This window comes from Cibotium barometz, chromosome 66 (genome assembly GCF_041138505.1).
Source record: "Cibotium barometz isolate CiBa-2024 chromosome 66, ASM4113850v1, whole genome shotgun sequence".
NCBI lineage: Eukaryota > Viridiplantae > Streptophyta > Polypodiopsida > Cyatheales > Cibotiaceae > Cibotium > Cibotium barometz.
Window position 1 is genome coordinate 11,160,903 of NC_141111.1, and position 7,245 is coordinate 11,168,147.

A 7,245-nucleotide genomic window follows, 5' to 3' on the forward strand; every position below is an offset into this window, starting at 1 on the left:
CATACAAAAAGACTAATGGACAAAACCAATGCTTCCCACATCTTTTGAGACCTCCAAATTCAAATTCAAATTCTACCAAAACCCCTCCAAATTCTCAAAAAATAAAAGCTTTGTGAAACTCTTCCTCTATATAATATATAAAGATATAGAGATACTTAGATATTATCCTCAAGCATAATTCAACACTAACATCTAATTCGGATAAAACCCAAAAAAACAACCACATGGAGGGAATTGAAAGAATCCAACAATGAATAATACTTTTAACAACCATTACGCAAAATTTTGATCCAACATCACAAAGACATGCTTGCACTTGCAGAAAAACCTGCATATTTTATCCCATCTTGGTAGTATTAGATTTCACCAAATTTTGCAACAAAAGCAAATGTCAAAATTCTAGGTGCCAGGGAAAAACCCATGTAACCGAATATGGATAAACCTAGCTGATCAACCCCCCGGAATTTGCCATATCCCTACCCCGCCAAGACAGAAAATGAAGGAACGCACAGAGCGTTTAAGAGTTAGGCAACACAAAAGCTTCATTTTCTGCCTTGTAACGATGAGAATTTTTACATTGCTGGCTCCTTCCGCAGGAGGTCTAGCGAGCATGTACACGCACTGCACAACCCACTCTAAAATGACCAGAAGGTAGAACACCTTTTGAGGTGCAGGCCAATACTGGGTTTGCAACTCTCTGCAGATGCCCATAGAGGTAATGGAGGAAGCTACAGTGCCCACACTACCTCACCTCCATTAAGTTACCCTCATTTGTGAGCTTTTCCTCCCCAGCAGCAGCTTCACTCTTCGCCGGATGTTTCTCTTTCTTGGGAGAGGGGTCGTCAAAACCAACCTTTTCTGGAGGCAAGCATCTCTTGGAGAAGAATTTTGTAATGGGCTTAAGCTGGATGACAGGGCTCTTTGTCGCAGGATCAGGAGTGCTTGCAGCTGCAAGAATAGCCAGCAGACACCGATAAAGTGAGAAAATGATACAAACTGGCCCAAATTGATCCACATCAAAAAATGCATCAATGCCTACAGGCCGCTATGTTAAACTTGTGCGAGTACCTTGAGGGCATGGTGGAGTTAATCCAAGCTGCTCCACAATCTCTTTCTTGACCTGGTACAATAAGGCTTTAGAGGATGGGCATAGGATTCTATGGAATAAAACCACCGAGTACATAACTCAGTCAAAAGATTTCATGGTGAATCAGAAATCAAAAGCATTGGCAAAGATGATGATGATTCTCTACCTGCCAATGGTTGTCCACAAAGTCAGCTATCTCCCTGACTTTGTTTTTAAGTTGAGACCTCGAAGCTGTAGGGAACTTGCTGGACAACATGTCCACTAGTCTCTTCAATCCATGTGTGGATGACAACAGGATCTCTACCTGCCATAGGGAGGTACATTCTTTTTAAACCTTCCAATGCTTGAACTTCAAAGGCAACATTTTGCAGAGTTCCAAACTTCTAAGGATCTCACCATTTCACACAAGGCAGTTTCCGGCAGCGACCTCTTAGCCTTCTGCTTCTTGGATTTTTGGTAATCAGCATCTACTTTCTCTTGTACTTGGGGATCTTGTGGCACTTCAATCGGAATCTCAAGAGTGAGGGGGCATATTCTCAAGGCTTCCAAGCAGAGACGATCTGTCTTACCCACTGTAGCAGAGGGATTGTCTTGATGAAAATTGCAAATTATGTACGGGCGGTTGTACCGCAGAGCTTGATCTGTCAGATGCTCTAGAGCCTTCCGCTGCCTTGCATACTTTAGCAAGCCCTGCTCAGCTTCGATTTGTACAGTACCATCCTCTGTTACTTTTGTGGAGGAATCATGACCGGAGTAGTCTGTATCACTCTCAGACTCACTATCAGCCACATGAGCTACCTGCAATGGTCAGCTATCATGTCATTCCTTCCTTCTCAGCATTTATTAATGGCAAACACTTGCAGAAACCAACAGCATTATTATTCCATACATTTAGTATTTTTCATGGCAATCATGGTGCTGAGCCCTGAAAAGAATGCAGCTTACCTCACTTTCTGAAAGATAGCCATCTGGCACAACAAAACCATCTGCAGCTTCATCATCCTCATCAGCATCACCTTTCTCATCCTCCTCATCTTTGTCACAATCAGAAAGACTTTCACCTGGATCTTCCTGGAGAGGTACACACATGCATTAGTTATTTCGACAAAAGCCTATGAAAATTAAACATAAGCTCAAATGTGGCACATTCAGAAGTTAACACAAACAAAAGGTTCAAACCAAAAGCTTCTACCTCTTCCCATTCCTCATCACTATCATTTTCATAATCCAAGTTGGGGTCCATCTTTAATGGATTTCGAGGTCTTACAACTTCACTGCAATTGCACAAAAAGGATCAGTAATTAGGTCTAAATGCAACTCAGCCTCTCATCAATATCAGTTTAAATCAGCATATTAACATTGGCATGCAACGGTTACCTCACCTTTTCTTAGAGAATGACCCATAATATGCTGGTCTGTGGCTTTTATCAAATTGAAGTAGCTTTCTTCTTTTGTTTTGAAAATGTGAGAACTTTTGGGGACCTGCTGCAACATCTTGCTCCCCCATATCAGAAAAATGCAAAGCCCCAGAGTGATCCCATTCTGGCTCTGATTTAGATGCATTCAATTCACTCTCTTCAAACTCCTTGCGAGATCGCTTTGAACCTGCACTTGGCAGAGCTCCTGTCCCTACCTGGAAATCATCTGCTCCTTCAAGGACACCATCACTTGGGCCTCCTTGTAAGCGAAGTTCATTTACTGCAGACATTTTTGGTAGCCACCGTTGACCCCACCTTTTCAATTTTCTTGTTGATGATAACAAAGAATGCCTCTTCCAGGCTGTTACATGAGAGCTGTTACCCAACCATCCAGGAAATAAGCAGAAAGCCTTAAAAACAGCCCAACTTACAAACTATGGACTGATGCCATGTCAAATGTTAATACCTGAAGAGATCCATGATCGGCCTATCACAGCAGTGAAGCATTTCCTGATCCATGTCATGTATGACCTTCTCATGGGTAGATCCACTGTGAGAAGCTTGATGCTGCCCAGTCTCTGTATCATCGTGTAAACAAGACATGGAATCTGCTTGATCCTTCTTGCTCTGAAGAAATCGATCCATGATAGTGGCTTGTTTCTGTAGTGCAGCCTGCCTTTTGAGATCTGCTGCTTCCTTCTCCTTTCGTTTGAGTTCCTTCTCTACCTCTTCTTGCTGTCTTCTGTGCTCTTTCTCCTGAGACAACAAGATTCACAGAAAAATATGACACATTAAAATGCCACACCTAAGGATACCCAACTCCCAAGTGTTCCTCTATAGAATCTGCTTCTAACAAGATACACAATGCATTAACATCTTCCCATCTTTCAAAAACAGTCAGATGAATGTACTTGACGTATTGCCTCCTGCTGAGATCGCTTGGTGGCCTCCTTCTCTAACCTCTCTTTTTCCTTTTCCTGCAAAGTCTAAGCAATGAGAAGTGGTTTTGGAGCAGACAAATACAAGCAAAGCATAGCTTTTTAGTTCAGTATGTCAACAAAATAACCTGTTGCAGCTTTTTCTTTTCTTCTTCTTTGTCCAACCTCTTTTGTTCTTTCTCCATTTCACGGGCAAGCCTATGTTGCTCTTTAAGTGCTTCCTTCTCTTTTGTCTTTGCTCCCATTAGAGCTCTGATATCAATAAGAAGTGTGACTTTATGTTAGAATGAAGCACCATGGAAAAAAACCAATGTGAGGGTATTGCACAAAATTGAGAACCATAACAAAAAACCAATGTGAGGGTATTGTGTAAACAGCTCTGCATGAGCACAAACAATGCCATGCATCAGAATGAATTTTACTCTTTGGCAGCAGTCTTCTGTTGCCATTGACTGACAGCAGTGCGAATAGAATCTTCACTATCAGTTTTCATCAATGCCTCTTCAGCCTTCACGAGCAACATCTGTTCTTTCTCTTTATCATGGGCCATTGTAAGTGCTGTTATCATTGCTGCATGAATGCAAGAGAAGGACTAGGTTAAATGCAGCAATGTATATTGTGTGACATGCCAAGCAACAAGGGTTGTTAACATTGACATTTCCATCTATACAAGCTAAGATTTGTTGAATGGCTTGATCTGAAAGGCTGCCTCTTCTGAAGCATGGACACATGTAGTTAATGGATTGACATGAAGCAGTTGATCATGGGAACAATATATGCATTCACAGATGATCATGGAATCTACAAGTAAACATGTTGCAGATCTCAGTTGAGATGAAAACAATTATCATGTTTCAAGCTTCAATGCACTACAGTATTGAGAGCAACCAGGAATGAAATGCAGAAGCATAGATGGAAGAATCAGGCACTGAAGCACCACCAAATTAATCTCCCACACATCACTATGTGTGTTGCAACAAAATAAAGTAAATTGAAACAACAGTAGGCAATTTATACCTGACAAAGCAGCAATCCGCTCTGCAATTTTTCTCCGCTTGCGTCGCCTAGCTGCAATCAAACTACGCTGGGTCTCCGGGAGCAGCTTCATGTCCCTCACCTACAAAGAAGTGAATAAAGAAATGAGACTGCAATGAATAAAACTCAAGAACATGTACAAAAACTGCATCATGACCCATCGAAGGACATGCTTCCATAGGTTGATGTAGGCAAAACGGTTTGCACATGCAAGGATGAGTACACTGCAAGCATAGCTTACCTCCCAACACCATAAGCAGTCATCAGAATCATCCTCCAGCACATCAGCATCCGAGTTGGGCATTCCAAAACTCAAGCGCTCACCAATTGAAAGCACAGTGCTTCTCAAAGAAGCTAGGGTTAGGTCGCTTCCCTCTTGAGCATTCTCCGTAGCCCTGAGCTTCTGGAAAACATCTGCAACTAAACTAGAATACGGCAAACTGCTTTCTTCGATCAGAATAGCAATCTCTGCACGTCTAGCTGTGCTATTGACCCCTCCTGGCAGCTCAAGCTTCATCTTACCATCTTCGTTGTAAAATCTAACTAGGGAGCCCACTTCTGATCTGAACTGCTTAGCAAGAGAATCTTTGGTCTCTGTGTCAAGGGGGCCTTTTGACATGGTGCGTTTGCGTTTGACTCCTTTCTTTGGAACCTTGGCATCCTCCTTTTCAGCAGTTTCGGCAAGGCCCCCATTTGGGGGAGGGTGCAAATGGGTATTGATCACAGAAACAACTGCTTCTGTGCTTGCTGGAGAAGGATTCTTGTGGGGGCGGCCCCTGGAAGCTTTCTTTGGTACAGGGACAGCGGTGGGGGCAGGGATTGTGTCAGGGTTAGGGCTAGGGTTAGGACTAGTACTGGCGTTGGGATTAATATTTTCATGAGGCACAAAGGAAATGGTCTCGGATTCCACCATTGCCGAAGCTGAAGTGATAACTGCTTCTGTGCTTGCTGGATAAGGATTCTTGCAGGGGCGACCCCTGGAAGCTTTCTTTGGTCCAGGAATAGTGGTAGGAGCTGGGGCTGTGTCAGGGTTAGGGTCAGACGTAGGACTAGACCTCGTATTGGCATTGAGATTAATGTTTTCATGAGGCACAGAGGCAGTGATCTCCAGTTCTGAAGTAATAACTGCTTCTGTGTTTGCTGGAGAAGGGTTCTTGCGGGGGCGGCCCCTGGAAGCTTTCTTTGGTGCAGGGATAGTGGTAGGCCCAGGGGTAGAATCAGGGTTAGGGTTAGGGTTAGGGTTAGAGCTAGGACTCGTATTGGCATTGGGATTAACGTTTTCATGTGGCACAGAGGCAGCGATCTCTGGCTCTGCTATTACCGACGCTGAAAAAGCCGATGTAGAGGCCGGTGAAAAAACTCCTGGCATTAGGAAACGATCTATAGAGTGCGAACTATGAGCCGACTTTGCGAGAAGGGGAGGGCGACCCCGGGGTGGCTTGTTCAGGTTTGCAGAAGTGGGGGACGCCATAGCCATGGGAACGCAAAAACTTCTTGAGACTCGAGACAATGGGCAAAACCAGCGCCTCAAAGCGATGGGAGCGTGGCCATGAAGAACCCAAAAAGCTTCAGAACTGCAGAGCAAAGAGGAACTTACACAGGGGGTAGAGAAACAGAAGTCTACGAACTGCTGTGGGCTGTGGGCTCAAAGAGCAGGGTAAGCCATGGATCCTTCAAAAGCTTCGGCTGTGTGCTCAAAGAGCAGGGTAAGCCATGGGCATGGAGTCGAGGAGAGCTCCGAAGTGAAATGGCGATGGCAGAATCTGTTGTGGTGGTGGAGGGAGAGCTGCTGGAGTCTACAAGAAAAGGAGGAGGGAAGAATTTTTTTTCAAAATTCAAACTCATTTTATTATATTCGCTCGCGAAAATCTTCTTAAACTTTCCCTCTCCCGCCACGCGGCCATGTATGTGGCACATGCATGTCTATGGCACGTGCCCTTTCCATGAGTATATTTGAGGCATCCTTTACACCACCACAGAAAACCTCCATGCCAAGCTTTTTACAAGGCTATTTTGTCAGTGCATTTTAATTAATTAATTTTTTTTTGGGTGCATGAAGGTTTCTCTTCTGTAACGTCAGCATCAAATTAAGGTTTTAATTTAGCAACGTGCAGATTTTCACGCCCGTCTTGGACACGTGTCCGTCTCTCTTCTGTCTTCTGCATGCTTCTCGCAACGCAGCATATAGGCAAAAAAAACCAAAGATCGTCCAAGGTCGTTTACAGAGAGAACCTTGCATGTCTCTTCGTCGTTTTGTCGTCCTCCTCCTCCTCTATATATTCTCATAGCCCCAATCCTTTGAGGGGTCCTTTCTCTCATTCGCCGCAAAGGATCGTTTTATAATACCAAGACGAATCGCATGCGGCCATCGACCTTCTTTCAGAGGATGAGCTCGCGAGCACCTGCTCCTCCTGCCCACCGCGTGTAGAGACCAGTAAGTGCTCGTATGAGTCTAGCTTAAAGCATGAACGAAGTAAAGGAATTGGTGTTGCCTATGTGTGTATGCAAGCATTGAGGGGCGGAGGCACGTAGGAGGGTAACGGCGGAGAAGGGAGGGGGTAGGTAGTTGTAAAGTCCACGTCATTGTTTTTCACAAAACTTCAGGCTCAATAATTTGGTGCCTGCTAAAAGTGGGCATCGAATTAATGCACCCACGATGAATAGGCACCAAAACGTTTTTTAAAGTTGTATTAATTAAAAGGGAGGGTTTTTTATCATTAGAAAAATGCGCTACCAAAATCTTGTATTCCATAAAAGATTATGCCTT

General features: G+C 43.9%; 1 protein-coding gene across 2 annotated transcripts; it reads right to left on the reverse strand.

The window, feature by feature from the left end:
* Positions 1-316: 316 nt before the first annotated feature.
* On the reverse strand, positions 317-6,254 carry FAS1 (chromatin assembly factor-1 (FASCIATA1) (FAS1)). 2 transcript variants are annotated; one of them, XM_086797626.1, is made up of 13 exons: positions 4,720-6,254; positions 4,461-4,560; positions 3,866-4,013; positions 3,572-3,695; positions 3,417-3,482; positions 2,972-3,261; positions 2,470-2,880; positions 2,280-2,361; positions 2,033-2,158; positions 1,484-1,885; positions 1,254-1,391; positions 1,069-1,120; positions 317-948 (listed from the first exon to the last, which is right to left on the reverse strand). In XM_086797626.1, the coding sequence occupies exons 1-13, from the start codon at positions 5,953-5,955 to the stop codon at positions 743-745; spliced, it is 3,381 nt and encodes a 1,126-aa protein (XP_086653752.1). In that variant the 5' UTR covers positions 5,956-6,254; the 3' UTR covers positions 317-742. The 2 variants fall into 2 exon arrangements, with proteins under 2 accessions (XP_086653752.1, XP_086653751.1); XM_086797625.1 differs by having other exon boundaries at positions 3,417-3,491; positions 4,720-6,233.
* Between the last annotated feature and the right edge of the window lie 991 nt (positions 6,255-7,245).

Excerpts from the sequence above, each read along its gene's own strand:
- FAS1 (XM_086797625.1), bottom strand. The coding sequence starts at position 5,955 with ATGGCTATGGCGTCCCCCACTTCTGCAAACCTGAACAAGCCACCCCGG. Across the intron at positions 2,159-2,279 it reads GTGATGAGGAATGGGAAGAG|GAAGATCCAGGTGAAAGTCT; the intron begins GTAGAAGCTTTT and ends GTACCTCTCCAG. Across the intron at positions 1,886-2,032 it reads GCTATCTTTCAGAAAGTGAG|GTAGCTCATGTGGCTGATAG; the intron begins GTAAGCTGCATT and ends TGACCATTGCAG.